Below are 23946 nucleotides of genomic sequence, written 5' to 3' on the forward strand. Positions count from 1 at the left end.
AGGATAATTGTTTATGATTCTAAATAAAAGTTATACAGAACAAGAATAGGTTATCAACGGTATTAATCCCTGCCACGCTTCTTATACAGACATATAATTTCAACATTTCCATTCTCACACAAAAAAGTATGATTTTCGGGAAATATTTATACTAACGTTAACGATATAATTCGTAACTTTATGATAACAATAAAAGAGAGGCGGACATTCATTTAGGTTAGTTCTACGTCAATAATATTCATCTCATAATATTTGAAAATGTTCTAATCATACATGAATTCTTCAATGTTTTCATATAATTTAGAATTGTAAGCGATTAAAATAGATATTCTGTGAAACCTAACATACCTGACGTTTCTGTGCAAGCCAGTGACAGTGCAAGCTGGTGCAAGCCTTTGCAAGTCCTTTGTCGAAAAGAAACTTTCCCTGTTTCCGAAACCACGAGGTCCACGGTCCACGCGGCAATTGTGGCCAATTCGGGAGGTGGCAGGAGGAGTTAATTATTACATGTAATTGTTTCTATTGAACTTTTGTAAAGGTTTCAAGTTTCCTCTGTTATTCCACGTAAATAATACGAAACAACGGAAATATGAAATATTATTATATCATGATTATTTGAATTGTCGACTGTCTTTGTTGCAAATCTTAGGTTACATTAGAAAATGCGATTGACGGGTTGGCGATATGGAGTATTCATAGGAACATACGTAGGAATCATAGGCATAGCATCTTATTTCATAATAATATCACCTATAATAAATCCAGAACCATATCGTAAGTGCAGACTATTCTAATAATGATAATATTGTATTGTTCAATGCGATGATTTCAGTACGAATTCGAGAGGAAGTGGCGGCAAGCCAAAGTAGGAAAAAACAGAAGTCTACTGAAGAAACAAGCAAAAATGTAAATGCCTAAGAAAAAGGTAGATGAATAAAAAGCCATGGCATATAAAATTATTTTTTATTATAATCGGACATATATTGCTAAGATGTTGATGTATACAAAATAGACTGAACGACATCTAGTATATTAATGTTTAAAAAATCAGTAATTTCAGTGACTTATGCTCTTTTTACAGTAATTAATATCATTAGATTGCTATAGACATCAACTGTAAGAAGTTTCTTATTTAAAATGACTAGAAACTCTCCTACAGACATACCAGTTTATGGACATAATATACAATTCTTGTTAAAAGTCGTCGTGATCACAAACATCTAGGAAGACGTCGAATGCCTCGCGATTGCAATTTCCATCAGCAGTGAAAACATATTTATGAAATGTCCCATCCATACAGATGGCTAGAAGTAATGTACATATGTAAAATAAATTTAAAACAATTTTAAATACGTTTGTTACATGCTAAATACCTATGACAGAGCTCCTTGTTCCAAATGCACATATACAAGCGCATTCCGGTGGTACCGTAAACGTGGCCAATGCCCACTGGCTCTCGACGTAATTTCCCAAAAATCCCATTTTCGAAAAACTGTAATGTAAATCATTTAATTAATTCATACGTCGTTTAATCATGTAAAATTGTAACGTACGTTGATCTGCGGTTTAATTGCGTGTCTTTCAATGCGAATATATGCACTGTCCCTTTATCACTAGAGACGCATAGAAATTCCGAGTCTCTGCTAAACGTGATACTGCAAGAAAATTATAGTATCTTCGTAATACGTTTATCGAGCTTCACAGTAGAATAGAAGTTACATTTACCAATAGAGAGTCGCGGAATCGGCACCTCTTCTCAATTCCAGTAGCAGATCTCTACGTATACTATCCCATACCCTAACTAAAGTACCTTGCGTAGAAGCAGTTGCTACCATAGTTCCAGTACTGTTAACTGCCAGGCAAGCTAGTGCTCCCTAACAATGTTATTTACACATGATAATACAAACATACTACTTTCGTTTAAAAGCTTTATGGAGCGTACCTGATGTGCTGCAAGAGTTGCAGGAGTGCTAGAGCTCCTAGCTTCTGTAGCAGCTAAATCAACTAATTGCACGCTGCCCTGTTTAAAACCGGGAAAGGCAAGAAGTTGCTTTTGCGCTGTGGCCAAAGTAGCAATCTCGACCAATCCCTTTGGATTGTCTCTGGTTTCTAAAGTTAACAATCTTCTCGTTGGAGTAGGAAAGGAGAAGACATGTATTTCATGTTGTAATGCCACTATCATTCTGTTTTGTAAAATTATTCCTAAGTAAATGCAACATTTATATTGGCTAGAAGTAGAAATGAAATTGTATCAATGAACTTACTTGTCCCTACGTAAACGTACAGCTTTAATAGGGCTGGTGAACGTGACTTCCATCACGAACTTCTTCGAAAGATCATCGTAAATAAGTACTGTGTTCTCAGCATATTTTGGTCTGGTACCACCACCCACTATCGCAATAATATTTGTTCTCCACAGCATTTCAGCTATGCCTATACCTCCAATTACATCGTTCTCCAAATGTGCTTTCTCAACTAATGGTTCTACATTGTACACTCTAAGACCAGACTCCATGCAACAGGTAAAACATCCTGCAATTCAGAAGAAGATAAAGATGCAAATAATGAGCGATTTATAGCGTGGACGATAATTGTTACCTTGATCCTGATTAAATCGTAAATTAAGAATATTTCTTTCTTCAGCCATTTGGTGTTACATCAACAATGTTCCATTAAATGTTCCTTCTATCGATGTATAATAATTCTCTATCTAATATACTACGTGTTTTTGTTTACATTCTTCTTTCACAATCAGCTGTGACAGAATGTTTGGTACAGTATTCCATTCTTTCGAAGGTCTACAATATATGACAATGGCAGGGCTGATTTTCAGGCGAGTTTAATCCGGTTTGTGAATAAAAAAACTAATTTCTCGTATGAAAATATTGCGTATTAATTCGTACTGTCGAGTCATGTATGTAGAAATAGTAGTGGCAATGTAAAATGTGTTCGTTCATAATTTAGAATAGATAAAATCTCTAGTACGAAACTTCGTCCAGCTTGATCAGCTTTGGCTGCACTGATAGCATTTACTGATATCCTCTGCGTCAGTTTATATGAACTTTCGAGAATTGTAACGTATACACGATTTTTGTGTCAAATCTCCCGATAATTTGTGTTTGACAATTATCCGAGAAAACAAGAGCATGGCTAGCGAAGAAAGTCCGAAGACGACGAGTAATAATGAAGTAAGGGTCGTGCTATTAAAAGAATTGTAGAATCGGGAGGAATGATTTATATACGGTAATTTTAACGTTTCCAATTTTTACAGATGCCAGTTCCCAAAATAAGGCACGACTGGTATCAAACAGAGAGTCATGTTATAGTTCCGATTCTTGCGAAAAGTGCGACGAGCGTCAAAACCGTTTATGGGAAAAAGACGGTAAATGCGTGAAGGCTTTACACATTTTTCCTTGATCCTTATCAATCGTGCTTACGTAAAAGGAAAGTTGTTTTTTTTTTTGTTTCGTTGATGTTACGAGTTCTCTGTTTGTTCTTCAGTTGAGCGTATCAGCTCTCTTGCCATCAGGAAGTGAGTACAGCTTGGAGTTGGATTTAGCTCACGACATAGTGCCAGATCAGTGTTCTCATAAAGTAGATCCATCAAAAATTGAAATCAAGTTAAAGAAACAAGATGGGATTGCATGGACTAGTTTAGAAGGGAGCCCTGTTGCACAAAACACAGTACAGCCCATACCTCGAGGTACGTAAAATACCATTACTTGTTTAAAAGTAATACATTTTCCAAGCAGTGATATTAAAGTGTAAATGCAATTCCTTAAGAAATTTTACAAGCTAGTAAACAACCAGAGAAACCTGTCGCCCCTGTAAGGAAAGCAAAAGATTGGAATAAAGTAGAAAAAGAAATTGAGAAGCAAGAAGCTGAAGAGAAACCAATGGGAGAAGCTGCTCTCAATGCTTTGTTCCAACAGATATACGGCAGTGGTTCTGATGAAGTTAGACGTGCAATGAACAAATCTTTTGTAAGTATTTCTACTTTTAATAAAAATCGAATTTGATAATTATGTAATAATTATCATTTTGGGAAACAGCAAGAATCTGGTGGTACAGTGTTAAGCACAAATTGGTCAGAAGTGAGCAAAGCTAAAGTGGAGGTAAAACTGCCTGATGGTATGGAATGGAAGTCTTGGAACACATAAAGCAGTTCAGGCGAATGGTATTTAAATTGCTTACTATTTACATTTTATTTTTAATAAAATAATTTATTAAAGGTAAAAAAAATTAGTTACACGATTGCCTCCTGAAATAATGTACTCGTCCAGTTTATTAAATATACGTACATATTTTTCTGACAAAATTTTAATCTCTGTTCCTTACACGAAATGCAAACAACTGTGCGTGTTATGTAACAACAAATTCTTTACACGACATTTCCAGTTGTACGTTCATATGATATTAATATACCCTTTGTTTTATTATATAATCATATATGCACAATATATTATACGTTTATTTGAAAAAGATTTACAAATAAATGCCTGTTACTAAGGACTACTGTTGTAAAATAGCGCTTTAATTACTGTGTACAGACCAAGGATACCTAATCCTATCTGTTTATAAGAGTAGGAGTATCTTGATGGATTATTTGTTTCACTAGGTGTATCTTGTTCACCATTATTCTCTAATTTTGTAAGAACTTCCGAAAACCTGGCGTTCAAACCAGTTTCCAGTGAGTGCATGCTGTTTTTGATCATTGCTATTTTCCTATTATTGTATATCATCGATCCAGTCAATGATATAATTGCTACCACAGCGGAAGCAAGAATAGATAGATATTTATATTTCTGAGCACTCATTGTCTGACTATCGTGATACTCCTTGATAGCAGTTGCTAACTGAGTAAAATGATCTCTCTCCTCTCTATCTAATAAATTCAGGTGTGACATAATTCTTGCTTGATCCTGAAGACTCTTGTTCTCTAGTATCGTTAGCTGGACATACTTTGGATCATCTCGTTTCGTTTGAATAAGCTCGGAATACACCTCCTTTAATTTGTCATTAATTAAAGCGACTTCGCGGTTCAAGAGTCTCCTCTCATCCTGAGACTTGAACAATTTATCTTGAGCTAAAATCACTTGGCGTCTGGATAATTCGACGATATCCAAGCCTGTCAATTGTTGATACCATTGCCACCATTTGACAACTCTCTCTGGCAGCGGCCTTGGTTCCAATTGCGAAACATTCTTTTGAATTGAAGATATATCCTTTCTTATTTGCTGAAATATAAATTTTATTCTATGTATTACGATCCTATATTACGATTACTAATTCTTACTGATTCGAGAAGAATACCTTTGCGAAGACGTCGTACTTTGCAGCGACAGCGTTTTGAATATTAGTCAACGTCCCTTGCGCTTTCTCAGTGGTACTATTAATTCTTGTAACGGCATTATTTAATAATCGACGGTTTATTTCAATTCTTAAAACTTTCAGGAACGATCGAAACTTTTCTGCCATTGCATTTGCCTTTCCGAAATGATGACAAATTTATTTGCAATTTATGACATTGGAAGCCGAGTATCGCTTTCGCGACACGTTGTTGTTATACTCGTTAAAGTTCTTATTAAATAAGGTTCTTATTAAATGTAGATTATTATCAATGAAGAACCATTTTCTGCAATCTAAACTTATTAAGGCACATTTTCAATGCTTTGCAAGCGGCATTATTAATTTGGTTAGAAATTAATTAAGTTCTGCCGATAGCTATTATTTACGTAAGTTTACAAAAATTTGATATCTTTTTTATTTTGCACTTTTTCGTAAATAATAGACTGAAAGAGAAACGTGTAATTAACCTCTTTCACGTATGACTGTTACTAAACATATGCTTATTCTGTCGAGATACTTTAGAAGTAGTATCATGAAGAGAAGCGTGCGACAAGCTGCCAAAGTAGAGCAAATAATCTTGTCGAGTGACTCTGAGAACGAGCATGTCTCAAGCGATGAAAATTATGTCCCTGAGGAAATGCAGAAAACGAAAAAAATGTTAACAATAGGCAGTAAAAGAAAAGGCAGTGAGCTTTCATTACCTGCAGAGAAAAAAATAAAGAAAGTAGCAGCGAAACGTGAAATTGTGAAAGAAGAATCTCCAGAGACGAAGGTAGAGGCTGATAGTAAAATAAGAAAAGCTCAGAAGACTTTTAAGCAACAGTCAAAGGACATAAGTCAGTTACACTTGAATTCTGTAGAATGCAAAGAATGGACCGACGTCGAATATATTAGCGAAGCAAATGGTGTTGACAAGCACATAGCACAAAATGTTGTAAAGCTTTTCGAAGAAGATAACACAATCCCATTTATCGCAAGGTATAGGAGGAACATGACTGGTGGAATGGAGCCAGACATGTTGAGAGCATTGAAAGAAAGTCTTGATCAAGCCAAGGTGATCAAACAACGAGCTAATACTATACTGAAGACTATTGACAAATTAGGGCAATGGTCCCCTGATATATATTCGCTTGTTGTCTCCTGCAAACGCTTAGATGATCTGGAACATATATATTCTTATTTTAAGCCAGCATCGAAGAGATCCTTAGCAGAAAGAGCAAGAGAAATTGGTTTGGGGCCAATAAGTGAGCTTGTATTACAGGGTCAACCATTACCACCGTTATCATCTCTTATCGATTCTAGCAAAGAAGGTTTAAAGACTGAGCAACAAATTATAGATGGAATTATACACATTATAGCTGATGTAATTAACAAGAACAAGGCTGTATTTGACAAAGTTAAAGAACTACAAAATGAAGCGATTATCAAAATACAAACGACAGAATGTAAAACAAAGAGTAAAGCTTCAGACATTAAACAGGATGTACATAGGAAATATGAAATGTATTATGATTTTAATACAAACACTAAGCACATCAAGCCTCATCAAATATTAGCAATTAATAGAGGGGAAGCGCAGAAGATCCTTGGAGTGAAAATTACTTTACCCGATTTTTTTGAAAGAGCTTTCAAATCGTTTTGTTGCCGCGGACTGTACAATGCGCCCATGCAAGCATCGAAAATGCACTTTACGCTATTGAACGACAGTATTGAGTATGTCTACACAAAATTTATTAAGCCGTTGGTTGTGCGCAGAGTGAGAAATGAGATGAAGCAGAAAGCGGAGACAGCGTCGATCGAAGTATTTGTAACTAATGTGAAACAATTGCTTCTGAGTCCGCCTGTACGAGGGAAGATCATACTCGGCATAGATCCGGGCTTCTCTCACGGCTGCAAGCTGGCTGTGATCTCTGAACAAGGAGACGTCCTCGAAACAGGAGTAATTTATCCACATAAGAAGTTTGAGAAATCTTACGACGAAGCTGGCAACGTTTTGATAAATTTAGTGAGGAAACATAAATCCACGATCTTAGCGTTGGGCAACGCTACAGCTTGTAGAGAGACTGAGATGTTCATAAACAAATTGATCAAATCGAATGCTTTTGGTTCATTGGACATTTCTTACACGATCGTCGACGAAGCAGGAGCTTCGATTTATAGTTGCAGCCCGGAAGCGAAATCCGAGTTCCCAAATTTGGACACCAATCTGATCTCTGCCATTTCCATAGCGAGACGTTTGCAAGATCCACTCGCGGAATTAGTGAAAGTGGAACCGAAACACTTGGGCGTGGGCATGTACCAGCACGACCTCCCGGAGAAGCAATTGTCAATCGCGTTAAACGAGGTAATTACATACATTGATACATATAAAGAAGATAAAATACGACGTATTGTAATGATTACAGGTGATCTCGGAGGCTGTGAGTTTCGTAGGAGTGGATGCAAACACAGCGTCTCAATGCCTATTGAGAAGAGTCGCAGGTTTAAATGCAACTAGGGCGAACAGTATCATAGAATGGAGAACCGAATGCGGCCCCTTTAAAAACAGGCAACAGCTGTTATCTGTAAAGGGAATTGGAAACAAAATATTCGAACAATGTGCTGGATTTATCAGGATTCTCCCAGAAACATCAGTGTCAGATAAATCAACACAAAAAACTGCCGAGAAACCTACTAAAAAAGCATCTAAAAATACATATAATTTATTAGATCAAACATGGATTCATCCCGAGTCGTATAAGATAGCTGAACAATTTTTACAATATTGCGATTGTAATATAAAAGATATGGGAACAACAGATTTTATTGAGAAAATAAAATTGCGCGCTGGGGAAGGGTGTGCTGTTCTAGCTGATAAATTTGGTACGGATGAGACGACGATGGAGGTGATCGTTAAGGGTTTATCCATGAAGAAAGACGAAGACATACGGTTAAAGACGCGTGATCCTCTGTTTCGAAAAAGTATGTTTAGCATTAACGACGTGGTTGTTGGAACGTCGTTAACGGGTGCAGTGCGAAATGTCACGCATTTCGGGGCATTCGTGGATATAGGATGTGGTAGGGATGGACTAATACCCACAAAGTGGTTGAAGAATACTACGGTTTCGATAAGCCAGCGCGTGGAAGTGAAGGTACTTTCGGTGGACATTGAGCGGGGTAGGATAAGTTTAGAATTAATCAATGCCTTCTAATGTGCTCTTGTTGCCTAAACTTATTCGTTCGCCGGTGTATCTTGTTCTTACACATGTGCATTTAATCAATAAAATTGTATTTTCGTACAATCATCATTTTCTTTCTTGTGCATTCAAAGATATTAATAATCGCGCACTAATTGGTGAAGACCTGCATTATATAAACAGCAGTTCATACGATGATCCGAATATTTTTATCACACGAATAGAAAATGAAAATATATACAAATTAGACATCAAAATCCAATAATATTGTCGAAGTCGACATTACAACGAAGCTCTCAACTTTCTTGAACAGATGTCACTACTTATGACTTATACGATCATGTGACCTGACATCCCACTGTCCAGTCGCCCCAGTGAGTTTCACACGTGTTCAGAGCGTATTATTTACACCATAATATTCTTGTTTACGTATCATTCATCGTGTCACTTACAAAACAGTTTACCGGACATATTGGAAAGTACGAATTAAAGAAACTAAAACTTTACTATATTCATAGTGCATCAATTTGCCCGGATTATTGAATTATTGCTCCCGTATTTTTCTGTGCAATCGATTTTTATAGTTTGACAGCACTATTCATCGATTTTATTATCTCTTTACATATCTTCATCTTACAATAATTATTCAATTACAAAACGATTGACATTCCCAATCTTAACATTATATTTCATAAAATTTTAAATAATTAATAGTGTAGTTCGAGTTAGGACATATCGATTCGATTTATCTATCGCGCCTTAGAGCATAGTGTTACTTCCAATAAGAAGCGTTTGCTTGCGAATCTGTAGTGCGCGTAGTGAGGGAATGTTTATCTAACAATAAGCTCCAGGAATTGGAGCTGTAAATTTCGAAAACGGTCACGCTGTGGTAAATAGAACAACCGTTTGGGAATGTGCAGAGTCTACTCGATGGAAAGTAGCGAAGACGAATTCTGAGCACGTCTCGCGATGTTTCTCCCCGAGGAGGAACTCGAGGTTGTAGGACGTTACTCTGCGTCGGATGTTGCAGCCAAAAGTTACAGTAACTGCATTCTTCGACTTCAATAGGTTAGTCTTCAAAGTTATTTCATATTAAATTGACGTTTGCAACGAAAATACTTTCGTCTTTGTTGCATACGCATTTTGGAGTCCAAATTTATTCTATGTTAGTGAAAATCGTCTTTCATCTTTAAGCAACTGGTATTAGTTGCATATAATGTTATTATATGAAGAATATATGCCATATAAAGTACTTGTGAATTCTTGAGCCGTTATTTCGGCTTTCTAGCGGTTTAAAGATTAAGAAGCGATTTTGTTTTCGCAAAAGCGTCGTACCAAATTGACCAAACAACTCGGAAGGCCAGAAACTTTATTCTCCGACTTCAGTAGATTAATCTCTTAAAATTATTCTATATTACATTGGCATTTGCAACGAGAATCGTTTATTAGTTAATTGCTTACTTTGCTGTATGTGTACATGTACGGGGGTCCGGCCGAATAACATGTACGAGCAGACATGATGTGATTTTTTGTAGAAAAATAAAATACAAGTACAGAATGAAAGTTGATTTTCAACTTATATTAGTTTTCAAGAAAATCAAGTTTGAATATCCGGTGTGTTTCTATGCTCTTACGTCAACGTTCTTTTGTCGACTTAATCGCGTACTGTATTTATAAATAGTGTCTAACGGTACTTAAATGCTACTAGCTTAAAATAAAATTACGAAGTAAATTTTTAATGGACGTTATTTTGTCAAGAACTGCTGAAATTAGTATAACTCATCGCTGTGATAATGAAAACTAAATGTTTGGATTGTACAGCATTGTTCTCAACTATTGCGTTATATGTTGCTCGATAAACAATAATATTGCCGTAATAGCACATGAATCCAGCTGATTTCCAAACTTGAGCTTCTCGAGACCTAAACCGAAAATCAGAAAAAGCTGTTCTATATTTTTTGCTTGTTTCTTTATAAAGAATGAAAGGATGTTCGCTTTTGTATATAATTTTGCATGATATTTGCTCATGTTTTGAATAATTAAAAAATAGTAATTATAAATCAAACATTTAATCTCCCTTCTTTCAATTATTCCAAGCAACGATTCGATCGTTTTTAATTATCCTTGCCTTGGATTAATTTCCTTTCTGATTATAACTAATCAGCGTCCTCGCATTTGTTGCAGACTGGCTCGGCCAGAATATCCTGGAGCGGACTGATGTCCTTCTCTATCCATGAAGCGCGGTTCTACCAAACGCAGCAAAAGTGACGCGGCCTTGGATCCCGATACGGTGAGTCAGACACAGATGAATTCGTAGATAATCCGATGAATCGACTTTAGTTAAGCGAGTTAAGCGAAACGGCAGGATTTTCTCGTAAACGAACACATTACGATAATCCTTAAATTATGTAGAGGATTATGCTAAGCTTTGTTGCGAATATGCCGTGATTTTCTCCTGTCTTGCATTATTAACACGAAACCTACCGGCAGCGTTTTTACATCAATATACTGTATTTATATTTTCTGCATTTGAGTTCGATTTAGATTAAATAATAATTACAACTTTAATAATATAACGAAATAAATTTTGTGCCCTTTTTATTTTGTATAGAAGAATTTAAGAACAGTCATTTAATCAGTGCATGATTTAGTGTTAACAGTGCAACAGTTTCATTGCTGTTCCACGAAAACGTTTATAAGAATTAAAATTTATTTTATTACGTTTATTGAATTTTTCTGTAAAAGCATAAAATCTGAAGTTTTTTAAGGTTCGTCGAGTAAGTTGAAACGGTTTAGCAATGAATTGAAAGATTAATAAGGTCAGGGGAAAAAGCATTTGAGAAACGGGATAAGCATAGAGAAAGGTGGAAACGTCTCTCGAGTACAATAAGCTAACGTGGCCGGTGTATTAGCGGCGATAAACCCGGCGTTTAAATATTTCACGAATTTAATCTCGTTGTTGGCGGTACGCCATCGCGTTGATTCCATTGCGATAATGCGTCGCGAGGAAGGTTGCGAACTTTTAATTCATCGATAGCGGCGGGAGACGAAAGAAAAGTTCGTCGGAACGGATTCCCTTGTGTGTACGCTGAACAATGGTCGCCGGCCTGAAAACACGCTCGTTCCTACGCGAAAAGAGTAACGGGTAAAGTCGTAGGATACGCGAATAATCATTTCAAACGAGTAATACTATAATGAAACCAAGTTTTACATATTTGACATTTGATATACTATTTCATTTGCCTCAATAAATATCTCAAGCTTTACGATCGCCAGTGTATTAGTGCAATTTTGTTTTGAATTAGAAGTATTTTATGCGAACGGATTATTCGTTTTTGTCTGATATTTGAAAGCGTGTGTGGGTGGATAGACGAGACCGGAATGTACACAGTGTGACGAGGGGTAGAGAACTCGCAGAGGATTTTATTTCGTTACTGTGTTCTCGTAGTCGGAATCATTTCCCGAAAACAAAGAGATTTCGTTCCATGGGGCCACGCTGAAAGTTTTAGCAAGCAATCTGGCAGCTGCTACGGTTCTATCAGGGAACTCCTCAGCTCGTCTGTTACTTATCTCTCGAATCGCGGATCAAACTTGCACGAGACCCGCGTATCGAACAGGCATTTCGGATTCACGGTTTCGTGTCTCAAGTTCAGTCTTATCACATTTCATTTCGTATCAATCCGTGTATCGCTCTTGCAACTTTAAAATATTCTTGGTGTCGATTTTGTCGTAACAGCATAAAAAAATATATAGTTGTTGTCAGAGGCAGAGCAATGTGTTTTTCTCGTAACAAGATCGAAAATTCATGAGCCGTTCCGCATTCAGGCAAATGAGATCTTTTAAATAATGACTCGAAGCAATTTGTTTATCGCTATGAGTGTAAGCAGTTGTTTTTTTATTTTGAGCTGAAAAATCCGGAACAGGGAAATTTTGTCATGGGTTTCTCGCGTGTTGTAGCAAGGACCACAATGGCGTAACGACGAAATATAGGCAGATATTGCGGGGGTGGATCGCAGCCCCCGGGGTGAAAAGTAGTTTCAGACCGCCTAGTCTAACAATGCCGCGTATGAAAAGGGAAAGAAAAAGCGGAACGCATGAAAAGCGTACCGGAAAATAAAGAGGAGATACAGAGAACGACGGTAAAAGAGGCAGCCGTGCCAGAGGATTCAATGCCAAGGTTCCGAGGCTCCAGTTAAATCGATATTCGATATTTTCCGTTCGCGTTGCGGCAACATTATCATGTTTCGCGTGTCTCATTCTTTTGTGCCGTCTTCTTTACTATTTTATTTACCGTGCTATTTAATGAGCATGTTTACGTATTTATTACTAGGCTGCAGCATCATGTCTTCATGGTAACATTTCAAATGACACGTTCTTTTCTATGCTGCACCATCCAATGCTCTTCATATTGAATATATTTTTATGCATTACATAATCTTTACATTTTTAACGAGTCTAAATGTGCAGAGAGTATGAATTGCGCATTTAAATGATAGAAATATTTACAAAATGTATATAGAACAGAAAGTAACTAAAGCACGATATTATTTTTATCAAACGTTTGCTACTCAACTATGTAAAATGATTTACTGTGACATTTAATGAGCATGTTTACATATTTATTAGTAAACTGCAGCATCATGTCATTATGATATCATTTAAAATGATACGTCCTATCACTTACACTACAATATGCAATGCTCTTGACATAGAACATATTTTTATGCATTATTTTTAACGAGATTAAACGTGCAAATGGAATATAAAATTAGGATTTAAGTTTAAGTTTAATAGTAGAAATTGATAGAATCTATACAACTTTGTACCTGTTAATTATTTGCCATCAAACTATTTAAAAGGTGGAAACGTTCCATACAAATTCGTTTAGCTCGCATTCTTTTTGAATGAAAATAAATACGGGTCGAACGTCTTTTATTTCATTTTTCGCGGAAGTGCTCGCGAAGATTATAATAATTTTTGTGGACGATTGGAAGCGGGGTTAGTGGATGGTCACGTAGCGACGATTTCCCTCCTTATCGCGCGTGACTGCCAGTTTTCTAGATCGTTTCACCCCGGCCTGTAACTGAGCTTTCTATTTTCCATCGAGACATACTCCTCGACCGTATGCACCTTGTTCCATCGAATATACAGGGTGAATCGATAAAAATTAACTTATCAGACATCAAATATCAGATCGTTCTTTCACTTCTATAAAGCAGCTTTCATAGGAATTTCGTTTGCTGGTGCTCACTCGATTATGGCATTCTAACGAAGATAGAATTTGAAAATCATTAGCTTTCGTCAATAAGAGTAATCATATAAAATAGGAGATTCGAACGATTTTATGAAATCTGGTTTTATAGAAATTTTGAATTTGTCAGACCTCATAGAATGAATGCATATTTGGATTTGAACGATATTTGATTGATTTTGTCAAGATTTTTTCTAATAGAATTAGTGAATATTGCGTTACTTCATATGGACTCACCCTGTACGTGTGTCGCGGGTTATTCCGGCCTGGCCACAGACGTCCGATTTATCCGATTGCGCCGCGGAAATCAATTTCAACCCCGTCTTGGTACCGTGAACACCGCCGTCCCATTGTGCGATTTCTTACTTCTCCTTTTTCGAATCACGGAAGATGTGCAGTATACAGGATCAAATCGGTTTCAATGATTTACAGAAATAGAAACAGTTTTATTCCTCGCCGATGCTTATCGGTGTTTCACTCGTTCAAACAGAGACGCATGTGTACCTTCTACTTGAACGTTTCCAAGAATAATACTCCCCGAATATAAAATGTTTTGTATTTAAACGAGTACGATAGTAGTTTATTCACGTTCCATTCAATTTTATTTGATTTATTTCTACTTATGTTCCCATAAAGTTTCCTTGGTCAATTTGGGATAAAATTATTGTAATAGTCGCGCTGTAACTATAGAGACTAGTTATATATTCGAAGTGAGTATCCTTTGGTAGTTTCTTCACGTTTCATTCAACTTTAGTTGATTTTCCTTCCGATAATGTTTCCTTGGTCAATTTGGGATAAAATTATTGTAATAGTCGTACTGTAATTATAGAGATTATTAGTTACATACTCGAAATTAGTTTCCTTTGATAGTTTATTCACATTTCATTTAATTTTAATTGATTTATTTCTGCTTATATTTCTATAATGTTTCCTCGATGGTTTTCTAATAAAATTATTTAAGTAATCACACGTATTGTAATTATAGAAGTTAGTTAAATACTTGGAGCGGACTTTCTTTGGTAATTTATTTAAAGTTCATTCAATTTTATTTGATTTGTTTTCGCTTCCGTTCTTATAATGTTTCTTTAATCATTTTCCAATACAATTATTTAAATAGTTGCACATACTGTAACTATAGGGGTAGTTAAATACTTGAAGTGGGTTTCCTTTGGTCCTGCATTGGACGGGGGTCAGTTTGAAACGGAAATTCCACGCGTCTGGTATTTATACACTGAGAGACATATTCGGTTCGCGTGCGGAGTGTTGATCGGGAAAATTAATTGCACAGTGCGGTGCGAGGGAATTTCGCTTGTTGTCGATGCGCGGCGCACGCGGCCACTACAATTAAATATCGTGAACACGCGTGAAATACGCGAAGCTGAAACCGAAAATTAATGAAGGACCTCCAGTTGAAACTACTCAAATAATTAAATACTGTTTTCTATTGCAAACGGAAATTGTTTCATTTTCTTCAACCGCGATACATTCTTATGCATTAATTCTCAATTTGGCTAATGTAATAGTCAAAGTTAATTTGTAATAGGACAAAATATGGGAAGCAGCGCGGCTGATCTCGAGGAGGTGCAATTAAAATTTCTGCAGCTGGGCATTTTTAATTGAAAATATTAATGCCGGAGGTCGAGTCCTCCTGTGAAAAATTTCGTACCTTAGGTACGCAGCGCGCTTAATGAGACAGCAAGCTGCTATTAATCAAAATTACTATTTCCTTTTCGCGAGAACTTCTTGGAAACGGAATTTCAAGTTAAAATCGAATTTGCTCAATTAGAAACAATTTAAGTAATACATCGGATGAACGAACGTTCAATATTCTTGTCTGATGTAACTGTAAACTAAGAAGTTACAATAGATTTGCAAATCGCAGTTCTCCGTTTCCCTCGGCTCGGCTTTGAATTGAATAGACTACGAGTTTATCTCCAACCGTTCGTTGAGTATTGGTTTAGAAGTCGCGAGTAGTTTAGAAGGGAAATAAAAAAAAAGAAATAGTTTTCCGTGCTACGCCACTGGACGGGAATATTGATCGACGGGGTGCAAAGAGACTCTTACACTCGGCGCCAGCCAACCCTTACGTAGGCCCTCGCACGTTCCCGTTCCACCTTCCAAGGCACCACGATGCGATGGAACATTCATTTTTTTCCCGCGGCTACCTTTGTCAATCGCGACAGGTATAATGACCCGTGGACCCATTGACAATGAGAACATTTTGCCAGGAAGCATTGAAAATAAGAACGATCAGAAACTTAAATTATTATTAGACTCGGGATTTTCAGTCAGAATAAGATGTTTATGGTAGCAGTTCGAAAAGTGCATTTCCGATACGTTTGACTCATTTAAACGTTGCATTACATGCAGATACGATTTTTCTATAAATACATAAAAGCATTCGGATTGTCCTGTGCTTGCAACACAGAAATTTAGGAAATCTTTAACGAGCTATCAATCGCAATAAAAATCGTTTATAAGTTTCTTTATTGAAACTGTTGGATGCAATTTTGAAAAGCGTTTAGTCGTACTTGATTGTTCCTTAAACAAAGCCAATGTCCATTCGGTTTTGATTAACCGTCGGATCGGACAAGCGTTTCGTGCAACGACGACGGTTTTCGAGGGGATTTAATATTTCAGTAGGGCTCGCGTGCATCGAGGGACATCGGACAGGCTAACGGAACGAGGTACGCCCGAAAGGTTCCGTTTCAAGCTGTACATATTTGAGTGGAGAACAGTGGAGAGGAAAGAGAGGGATGGAACATTGGTTCACGTCCAATGTTCATACGCCGCTGCGAATATTATGCATTGCGCGTAGATATTCTATTCGAAATGGCTGGCTATGAATATGTAGGAACGTGGCATCTCTCGTTTCGGTACCGCCACCCATCCTTTCCCACTTTCTCGATCGTGCCAAAAGTCCGCCGGGAACTTGCAGTTATTGAAACAGCTTCCGTGTCCAGAGACTCGTACAAGGATTTTTTTAGACCAGTCTTAAGACTCGTCTTACTCGACAGATCATTCTGAACTTACTTATTTATAATTAACACTAAACCTATCATGCACCGGTCATATGAACGTTTCTAAATTCTTTTAGCTTACTGTTATATAAAAAAACAGCGTTTGTTCAGATCAATCTAAAAAGTGATTGAAGTATTTGCATTGAAATTTGGACTGTAATTTTCTTACATACTCCGAAGTGTCTTAGGGTATATAAAAAGGCTTTGTATTAATTTTTGCAAGTTGCACTTAAGGATGTGTTGGCTATACAGCCCATCTTAAAAGTTTATGCACGTTAGAAANTTTTTAATTATAGGAAATGCGTTTTTCTAAGGTACATAAACTTTCGGGATTGACTGTATAGCCAATACATCCTTAACAATAAGATCTATTTATTAATGCATATGAATGTAACAACTTACAAATATGAAGCTTATATACTATCGTTAGCATAATGTATATAAACTGATACCACAAAAGTTTGAATTCGTATAAAAATCTAATAACCGCGGACTCTATAAATGATACCAGCGATCTGTAAATAATGGTACAAATAGCGGAGGTTTCGCGGAAGCAGCTTCTGAGCTGAACAAGCATTTTCCGCGCCGCGTTTCCAACGGTTTAAGTCTTTCCGACCGCGAGCGACGAGCTCCCTAACAAGATATCAAATATTTATATCTGCCTGTGAGATACTGCGGTCGTCGTTTAGTAAATATGGAGGCAGTTTCGTTGAACAGCTCCGTAATTTGGTCCTAAGAAAGTATAGTAATTCCGGGGTAAGACCCGATGGTAATGCGGTGACTCGCCGGTTTTATGGAAATGTGGCACTCGCAGTCGTTAAGGAACAACTGCGCCGATACGTTTCCTATTGCGGCTATAACTTGTTCCAATTTCCCCTCGACTGCACTCTGTCTAACATTCGATTTCAATTATACTGGAGATGTATAGAAGGATTCATGATACAAATAACAAAAGCTGCATGATACATATTTAAGTCATTAAAGACATCTTTTGAATATTTGAATGCGTAGAGAAATACGTAATCTAAGTTCGATTTGGGAGTAATTCTGCTTGAGAAATCGTCGTTTAGGCGATAAAAGACGGCGCGGCAAGTCGATTCGAAAGGCGTGGCGCAATTCAGAAGACGTATTTCCGGTTTTCTCGAGGTTTTCTTATGAGGTTAGTTAATTTCTAGAGGTTACTTAATTTCGTTCGCGACTCGCGCGAGGCTGATCCAATTATCGCGGTGTACCGCGACGAGACACCCTCCTCGTGTCTTGAACGAAGGGGAGACTACCTGTAACGATCCCCAAAAGCAGAACGGATGATGTCTCGCCATAGGCAACGAGCATCCTATTCGACTGACGGATATCAATCCATTTCCTGACCGAAGACTGGTTAAATCGCCGATTCGAGGGCTTCCCTGGGTTTCCATTCGACTGAGGAATTTTCAAAGCTTGCTAGATTTTTCATTCAATAACTAGCGTTTCTTAAATTATCTACTACGAATTACTATTCAGAATGAAAGCCGCGTAGAAATTTGTTTTAAAGATAACAATACAGATTTTATTTTTTATCTTCTGGATGTACATTTTATAAAGCAAATTCATGGCCTACTTATTATTGTTGAACAAATATGAAGCAAAATTGAATAATGGGCAACTGATTGATTAAAACCGTAAAGTAATGAGCATTTGATGCTTCAACTAGGGCTAGGCAATGGTTGTTGGGATTCGAGCACGAGACAAATGACAAGTTTTATCCTTAAAAATGATATGCACTTTACTTTTGATCTTCTGGATACATTTTTATAGAACAAGTTTATAACTTATTATTATTATTAAGTAAATTTATGTATATTAAAATTGAGTGATGGGCAGCTGATTAATAAAAACTGTAAAATAATGAGCAATTAGCGGTTGAAGTAGGGCTAGACAGTAGCTGTTGGGGTTCGAGCATGAGGCAAGAGTTAAAATGTCAGAGGGTGAGGCACGTGCGTACGTCGATAACCCTAATAAAGTCGTTATTGCGTTACCGCTTTCCGTCCGTCACCGGAGGAAACTCCGGCTCCTCCGCTCCCTCTTTCTCTGTAATAAAGGCCGCAGACAAGGGAATCGAACCCGTCTACCGGTCAACGAGATAAACTAGTTTATTTCAATGAGCCCCGTTGGCAAAGGCCACGCGCCCTGGTCAAGATTTCCGTTCTGTTCAATTCAAATCGTTCTTCCGTCTATAGAGTCAGCCAGTAAAAAATATGCATAGCTCATTCTAAACTCTGAATTTGTCAAAACTTATGAAAAAAAAAATTAAGCCAATTGTTGCGTACATTAAAAGTATTGTAAATTGTTTAAAATTTTGTGATAAATTAACACTAAAGCTACTAAACCAGTTTTTGACTTGACAACAAAATTTCAAACAATTTACAATACTTTTTATTTAGCCAACAACTGCCTTAAATTCTTTTTCTTTGCACTACTAATACCAGTCAAAATAATTGGTCTCGAATCGAGAAATGCACATATAAAAAAAAGTTGTCAGTTCTAATGCTAATGTAGATCAAAGATTAAGTAGCAAAAAATATGTGTGGTAAACCCTGGGTCGATTGACTATCTCGTTTTCGAGATATATAATTCGAGAATAATAAATAAAATAGTTATTATAATGAAAGAAGTAACGATTGGAATCTTTGGTAACACTTTTGAGGTAATCTTGACAGGAAAGTGCATTAGGGGTGCAAACGCGGAGTAAGTAGATGGCAAGGTGGGAAAAAGTTACGGTAATTCACGGTTGCAAGGGCGGGAAAATGTGTCCGAGTGAGGGTGACTGTCCGGCGGATGTAAGACGAGCTCTTGGAGGGAAAAAAATCGCTGAGAACGAGGAGGGAAGAAGAAGAGGATAGAGGAAAAAGAGTTTATTACGCTTTCGCCAAGTTTTACGTCCTTTAATCTACGCGACGCACCCAAGGGGAATTGTTTTACGCCGGCGTCGCACCCGCAGGATTTTACGGGCCACTTTGGATAAGACGGGACCCGTTGCTGAAAGTTCGAACAACCGAACGAAAAGGTAACGCATGGATTAATGCGTCGCCGTTCGAAATTGACCTCGGCTCTGGCGCCGAGTGATTGGAACAGCAAGAAGAAGTAATCTTCTGTCGGCGAATTTTATGAGAAATTTGATGAGGGTGAACGCGCGATCGAACCCTCCCGTGATATCTACCAAGAACTTCTTCATCGTTTCTGATATCATTGAATTGTTGATTAAACTAACACCAGATTTTTCATCTTATCTGACATTTAATTCAATGACTGTAAATAATTTCATGAGTTGCATTTTCAAATGAATTCTTTATCAACAATTCCAATCGTGATTCCAGTGGAACAAAAAGGAATCCTGAAGAATTTCAGTTAATAGAAGTGATGGATTGTTGATTCTGGCGAATCTAATTCACAGTTTGACAAGATTGAAACAACGAAATTTTCGTGACCCATCCATCCGCGGATGGTCCACGTGGCCGTGGACATGCATTAAACTGGTAGCAACGTAACGCTTGCCGGGTGGAATGTAACGCACGTTCCCCTGAGTCTCTTACAGAGATTAAAAATCGATCCACCCTTAGCCCATTCTAATTCGCATGAGCCATCGACTGATTAAAATCCGCTCCCCGGATACGGCGACAGGACCGTACGCGTGTACACGTTTCGCCCCTCTCTTCGTTCGCGTTATTCACTGGAAATTGAATACGATTTTTGACGAGATTAGGCAAGAAGCATAACGTAAAATCGAAGCGCTTAAAGTCTCTAAAAATGTCTTATAAATATTTCAAATTAGCAAACTAGCAGAATAATATTTTAGTTGAGTAATTATAACAAATCATAAATTCTATTAAATAGGAGACTCATATAAAAAAGATCGAAAGTAAATAAGAGTATAGCATTTCGTCATGGGACAATGATTGTGGAAAAAAATTGCCACAGGAACGAACTAAAAAATGTTCGAAACGTAAAAAGCTGTCTCCCTCCCGTTTCCCCGCGGTGACCAATTAATCATCCCAGGTAAAAAAACAAACCGGCAAACAAGTGGAAAGATACTGAATGGGAAACATCATCAATCACTCGATTTGCGTCCGTCCATCCATCAGGTCCGCAAACAGGCACTGAAAAAGGCGAGCGCGCGATTTTAATAAACTTTCGTCCCCAATAAGCCCGAGCGTCCTTTATCATTCGGCTTATCGTCCGACTCCTCCCCCCTCGGCCTGTTCGGTGCTCGACTCCGTCGTTTCCTTAATAACCGAAGGGCTCGATCGAAATTGTTAACGAAGCGCGGGACAGAGTATCGTTAGATGCCGAGAGAATGCTGGGAGGAATGGGGGAGGGAAAAAAAGGAAAAACAAATTTCAAGCATCGACCGTAGTTCCGTAAGCAGCTGATGCCTGAGAACAGGCGCCGCGGCGTCTAGACGCCGGCGGGAAAACCACCCCCCCGTTGTTTCGTCCCAACCCCTTCAACCCCGGCTCGAACCCGGAGGGAAAATAAAGCTTCGGCTAGATTCTGATATTCAATGGCCGGCACGCGAATAACAACTCAATTCTTTTTCATCGTTTGCCAACGTGTTTTTCCTTTCTCACGCTCTGGATATTTTACATCGTGTTATGTAGGAAAAATGGGGGTCGTCGATATTTAATAATTGAAACTTCAAGTTATTAGTTTTCGAACATGTTTACTGGAAACAGCAGACAATATTTCGACTGGAAATATCATTGATGAAAATGGCCCATTTGGTATCATGAATCAGAAACGGATATATTCAAATTCGAAAGACAGGAATCGAGGATAAAAGAGCATCGTGTTCAATCGAGTATAATTTATCAGTAAGCGAGGGCAGAAAGAGCGAAGTTATTAATCAATGCTCCACATTTGCGGATAACGATTTCCGTTTGTATTAATTAAAATCCAATATGCGGGCTCGGTTTTACGGCTCGATACCTACGCCCGGCGAGAAATTAGCGTTAACTTTTACGCAACCGGCTCGTTTCGCTTTAATCGGGAGTTTATAATAGTTCGCGTTATCCTAAAATCAATAGTCGTGCAGGAGAAAATATTCGAACAGAACACTCTATGGAATAGACTTGTTAGAACGATACACATACAGAATAATCATATGAAATAATAAATTATTGCTCAATTTCGGTAATTGCGTTATTTTATCAATTATACATTTAATGATTAATTTTGGACATTAATCATGAAATTGATGAATTCTTGCATTTTAATGACGCATATTGTAGGCTGTAACAGACGACTCGGTATAAATGAAAACTGAACTTCGTTACACAGTCGTGTTAATTAATTATTCAGTCGTCAGATTCTAAATAGTAGCGCGCGGTAAATGTAATTTCTAGTAACCACAGCATGCAAACGAGCAAAGCCGAGTTCACCGTTTCCCACAGTAAAAATGTCGTTGCGCGGTCGTTTAGAGGGGCGGTTCAATTTGAATTAGTTTAACGAGGAACAGGCATCGAAGCTATTCCGCTACGGCCGTGAACGCGCAGCGAATCCTCGAATGTACACGTTCCCAAACATGTTACATGCATTCGAATTGGCACCGGCTGTATTTTATGTCGCTGCCTTGTTTATCAGACTAATTTATTTCATTCGCTTTCACCTTGTACTATTTTCTCCTTTTACAATGTTTCTTATCGTCTATCATGAGGTCTGGTTTTGTCATATTTTTTTATAAATATTAATAGCATTAGGTTGATAGATGGAATTGAATGAACGCTTGTATGCGATCTGCAGCAATAGGGATCTCTAACAATAGGGATTCAATCGGTTGTCCCTGGTGGCGGTAATCCGAGAAGTGACAATTTTCTCGGTCCACGGGTGTCGTAAAACGTCGGGCTCTCTTTATTTCGGCTCGGAGCTATGACGGGTTTAGTGGAACCTAAAAACTATACGCCATTCATCCCTGGATAGAATCATTAAATTCCAACCGCGCTTTCAACGTTTTTCATGCATGAAATAAAAATACCAACATCTTTTTCTACTCGTTTATTGATCACGATTTAACCATTTTTATTATAGTTGTTTTTTGAAAGTCTAAACAATAATACAATATGTATTCGTATTTTATAATTCTTCAGGTTTACTCGCAAGTCTGATCTGTATTTATATTATATTACCTGAATATGGAAATTAGTTGATTTTGTCGTGACATTTTATTTAGCTACTACAACGTTCTTTAGAGTAATAGTTCGTTTCAATAGGTTGTAGTGGAAGCTCTTCAGGGACTCCAGTTTCCAGTGAAACTGTTTCGAGTGCTCCGTCAGAATTTTTCGCCCACGCGCGAAACAATGCCATTGTTTTCCGTTCGTTGATTCGGTCGCGATCAGAACTCCAAAAGGGTGCATTTGAGTTTGCCCAAGTCTTCAAACGCAATCTCCCGACCGATTGCAAACGATCCGCTCTTTTTCAATATCTTTGCCTGAACAAAGGACCTGATTACTATTCCGCAAGATATCCATAATATTTTTTTTTTAAATTTCACTGCTTTAAATATTGGCCATAGCTTTTTATTACATGTCTTAAACTTTTGGCAGAGATTTTACGACTCATACAACCTTAAATATGCCTTGTATATTGAATGCAGAGTTCAAATTTCGGCTTTAAATGTTATAACTAAAATCTAGACTTTCATGCATTAATAGTCAACAGATATCATGCATGCATAACAGCAGCATCATCTCGTTTCGTATAACACATTTCACGAACTCGCGTGTTTGAATTAATCAATGAGATATACATAGCAGATTACTAAAACGCTAGTTTACTCTAGTTCGCGTCTTGCTAAACGGATATTTCGATGGAATGCGCGCAGCTTATGTAGTTTGGATCCGGATTTTCGCTGTATCAGGTTGGCCGCAAGCTTAACGAGGACATCGGTGCTCGTTAACGGGCCGATAATTAGAAGGTCCGGGCTTCTGATCGCACTCGTCACCTCGTTTCAAAATTTCGACGACTCCTCCGAGACGCGTCGGGCAAATATTCAGAGCCCTCTGATATAATTATACAGCCGATATTCTCAGATCAGAGCATAATTGAATCTGTTCATCCTGTTTCGGATTCATTTTATTTAGAGTTCCTATTTAATGAAATTTCCTTCAGACGATTTTAT

The 23946-nt window shown here is 37.6% G+C and overlaps 5 protein-coding genes and 1 long non-coding RNA gene across 7 annotated transcripts in view; 4 read left to right on the plus strand and 2 right to left on the minus strand.

The window, feature by feature from the left end:
• The first annotated feature begins 531 nt into the window (after positions 1–531).
• LOC108626443 (uncharacterized) lies at positions 532–1054 on the plus strand. The gene is made up of 2 exons (XM_018027103.2): positions 532–774; positions 833–1054. Exons 1-2 carry the CDS (start codon positions 663–665, stop codon positions 916–918), a joined length of 198 nt encoding a protein of 65 aa, XP_017882592.1. The 5' UTR covers positions 532–662; the 3' UTR covers positions 919–1054.
• Positions 1055–1062: 8 nt separating this feature from the next.
• On the minus strand, positions 1063–2931 carry LOC108626440 (WD repeat domain phosphoinositide-interacting protein 4). The gene is made up of 7 exons (XM_018027099.2): positions 2599–2931; positions 2265–2532; positions 1943–2183; positions 1726–1874; positions 1554–1655; positions 1374–1492; positions 1063–1304 (listed from the first exon to the last, which is right to left on the minus strand). Exons 1-7 carry the CDS (start codon positions 2645–2647, stop codon positions 1195–1197), a joined length of 1038 nt encoding a protein of 345 aa, XP_017882588.1. The 5' UTR covers positions 2648–2931; the 3' UTR covers positions 1063–1194.
• A 68-nt stretch (positions 2932–2999) lies between these two features.
• On the plus strand, positions 3000–4318 carry Sgt1 (suppressor of G2 allele of skp1). Its single transcript, XM_018027102.2, has 5 exons — positions 3000–3188; positions 3272–3382; positions 3502–3703; positions 3784–3983; positions 4053–4318. Exons 1-5 carry the CDS (start codon positions 3147–3149, stop codon positions 4158–4160), a joined length of 663 nt encoding a protein of 220 aa, XP_017882591.1. The 5' UTR covers positions 3000–3146; the 3' UTR covers positions 4161–4318.
• Positions 4255–5622, minus strand: LOC108626441 (uncharacterized). The gene is made up of 2 exons (XM_018027100.2): positions 5314–5622; positions 4255–5237 (listed from the first exon to the last, which is right to left on the minus strand). The coding sequence occupies exons 1-2, from the start codon at positions 5476–5478 to the stop codon at positions 4506–4508; spliced, it is 897 nt and encodes a 298-aa protein (XP_017882589.1). The 5' UTR covers positions 5479–5622; the 3' UTR covers positions 4255–4505.
• Positions 5623–5822: 200 nt separating this feature from the next.
• On the plus strand, positions 5823–8631 carry LOC108626439 (S1 RNA-binding domain-containing protein 1). The gene is made up of 2 exons (XM_018027098.2): positions 5823–7693; positions 7755–8631. Exons 1-2 carry the CDS (start codon positions 5828–5830, stop codon positions 8538–8540), a joined length of 2652 nt encoding a protein of 883 aa, XP_017882587.1. The 5' UTR covers positions 5823–5827; the 3' UTR covers positions 8541–8631.
• A 45-nt stretch (positions 8632–8676) lies between these two features.
• Positions 8677–23946, plus strand: part of LOC108626419 (uncharacterized) — a 56873-nt gene continuing 41603 nt past the window's right edge. The window contains exons 1-3 of one of the 2 annotated variants that reach the window (XR_003389387.1): positions 8677–8899; positions 9446–9593; positions 10710–10815. This is a non-coding gene — a long non-coding RNA (uncharacterized LOC108626419). Of the gene's footprint in view, positions 9005–9445; positions 9594–10709; positions 10816–23946 lie in introns of both variants that reach the window. The other variant, XR_001916690.2, reaches the window with a different exon arrangement.

Source organism: Ceratina calcarata, unplaced genomic scaffold, assembly GCF_001652005.2.
Source record: "Ceratina calcarata isolate Rehan_Ccalc_2016 unplaced genomic scaffold, ASM165200v1 scaffold40.2, whole genome shotgun sequence".
Lineage (NCBI taxonomy): Eukaryota > Metazoa > Arthropoda > Insecta > Hymenoptera > Apidae > Ceratina > Ceratina calcarata.

Excerpts from the sequence above, each read along its gene's own strand:
- LOC108626439 (XM_018027098.2), top strand. The coding sequence starts at position 5,828 with ATGACTGTTACTAAACATATGCTTATTCTGTCGAGATACTTTAGAAGT. Across the intron at positions 7,694-7,754 it reads TGTCAATCGCGTTAAACGAG|GTGATCTCGGAGGCTGTGAG; the intron begins GTAATTACATAC and ends TAATGATTACAG.
- LOC108626443 (XM_018027103.2), top strand. The coding sequence starts at position 663 with ATGCGATTGACGGGTTGGCGATATGGAGTATTCATAGGAACATACGTA. Across the intron at positions 775-832 it reads AATAAATCCAGAACCATATC|TACGAATTCGAGAGGAAGTG; the intron begins GTAAGTGCAGAC and ends CGATGATTTCAG.
- LOC108626440 (XM_018027099.2), bottom strand. The coding sequence starts at position 2,647 with ATGGCTGAAGAAAGAAATATTCTTAATTTACGATTTAATCAGGATCAA. Across the intron at positions 1,875-1,942 it reads CAACTCTTGCAGCACATCAG|GGAGCACTAGCTTGCCTGGC; the intron begins GTACGCTCCATA and ends TAACATTGTTAG. Across the intron at positions 1,656-1,725 it reads GATTCCGCGACTCTCTATTG|TATCACGTTTAGCAGAGACT; the intron begins GTAAATGTAACT and ends ATTTTCTTGCAG.
- Sgt1 (XM_018027102.2), top strand. The coding sequence starts at position 3,147 with ATGGCTAGCGAAGAAAGTCCGAAGACGACGAGTAATAATGAA. Across the intron at positions 3,189-3,271 it reads AGACGACGAGTAATAATGAA|ATGCCAGTTCCCAAAATAAG; the intron begins GTAAGGGTCGTG and ends CAATTTTTACAG. Across the intron at positions 3,984-4,052 it reads GTGCAATGAACAAATCTTTT|CAAGAATCTGGTGGTACAGT; the intron begins GTAAGTATTTCT and ends TTTGGGAAACAG.
- LOC108626441 (XM_018027100.2), bottom strand. The coding sequence starts at position 5,478 with ATGGCAGAAAAGTTTCGATCGTTCCTGAAAGTTTTAAGAATTGAAATA. Across the intron at positions 5,238-5,313 it reads AGTACGACGTCTTCGCAAAG|CAAATAAGAAAGGATATATC; the intron begins GTATTCTTCTCG and ends TTTATATTTCAG.